Below are 1,389 nucleotides of genomic sequence, written 5' to 3'. Positions count from 1 at the left end.
ACTCCAACTTCATAGGGGTCCTATTACCCCTTGAACTCAATTTTAGCATATTTTTGTCACCCTTTATGCTGACGTGACATCTTTTGTCAGCCTTTCTAGCTGACATGACACCTTTTACTTGAGCCTCATTTTATGTATTAAAAGTGTTACGTTAGCACAAAATGGTGATAAAATACGCTAAAATTGAGTTCAAAGGATTAATAAGACTCATGTGAAGCTGGAGTGTATCGTGGTAACTTTGACCATAGTTCGAGGGGGTACTGGATGCTTATCTCAAACTTATATCGATCCGTCTATGCTTATGACTAAGGCTATTAAGTATTTTTTGGAGTGCGCAAAAACCTTATAAAAAGACAGATAATATGGACACGAGGAAATATAATACTATAATAATTAAAGTACGAGTTATCATAAATTATATTGATACCTGGAGAATGCAAACTGGTATATCGTCTTTTTCCAAGTGATCAATATTCTCATGAACAATTAATTGTCTAAAAGCAGGATTAGGGTAAACTAAATCACCAATTTCCTTTAATGTTAATTCACTTGAAGCTACCATAAATACAGCACCTGCACCATTACAATCAAATTCCAATCTTTTTGATTCTTGATTCATCTTAATTCTCCCAGCCAAAAAATCATAAGTGACTAAGACTCTAGATAGCGCGATTCGGAGTCTTTCATTAACAATTTCTGGTGGGAATTCAGGATTTGCGTTGAAAAAATGTAGTGTTTGGACATCAAAATTGAGGACTTGATCAATATTTGATAAGAACATAGGTCTTTTTTGAGTTTCTTGACAAGGGAAGACTATGTTGGTGTCATGGATTGTGACTTTTAGGTCTTGGATTGTTGATTCAATGGGTTGGTATAAGGTTCCCATATTGAAATATTGAAATATAGTGAGAGATGAAAGTTTGTGTTTCTTTTTGGTGTGGTGTGGTGTGTTTTGTTTTGGTAGCTAGGAGTTGTATATTTATACTAATTAAATCAAGTAAATTAGGTGAAATGGACCACCAATGTGTATGTGCATGTCGTCGGATAGTTTGGATTCCTTCACCCCTTTTATAAGAGAGATTTTGAGTTCGAGTGCTAGAAATAGAGCAAACGTTGTACTAACTGTCGTTTGATAAAATTTACATTTTGAATTCTCCTATTTTCTTGATAGAATGTGCCATTTTAGTCTATCGGTAAAGCTATTGACGTGAATCTGGAGTTACTTGAGCTGAATTCGAATTCTTATAATAGTTTTAAAAAGAAAAGGAAAATGCAGCCGAATGCGCTAAAGTTCTAACTATGCGCGGAATTCGGTGATTGAAAGGAAAAAAAAAAAGTGATTTTGGGAGAGATTTTTTTTACATGGTTGCACATATTTTTCTAAATGTA

General features: G+C 34.1%; 1 protein-coding gene across 1 annotated transcript; it reads right to left on the bottom strand.

Annotated features, from left to right (window-relative positions):
• Window positions 1-363: 363 nt before the first annotated feature.
• LOC124893792 (shikimate O-hydroxycinnamoyltransferase-like) lies at window positions 364-1,152 on the bottom strand. Its single transcript, XM_047404644.1, has one exon. The coding sequence runs from the start codon at window positions 884-886 to the stop codon at window positions 416-418; it is 471 nt and encodes a 156-aa protein (XP_047260600.1). The 5' UTR covers window positions 887-1,152; the 3' UTR covers window positions 364-415.
• Window positions 1,153-1,389: the final 237 nt, after the last annotated feature.

The sequence above is a fragment of the Capsicum annuum genome, unplaced genomic scaffold, assembly GCF_002878395.1.
Source record: "Capsicum annuum cultivar UCD-10X-F1 unplaced genomic scaffold, UCD10Xv1.1 ctg65218, whole genome shotgun sequence".
NCBI lineage: Eukaryota > Viridiplantae > Streptophyta > Magnoliopsida > Solanales > Solanaceae > Capsicum > Capsicum annuum.
Note: the sequence above shows the minus strand (reverse complement) of the source record. Positions and strands in the feature narration are given on the sequence as shown.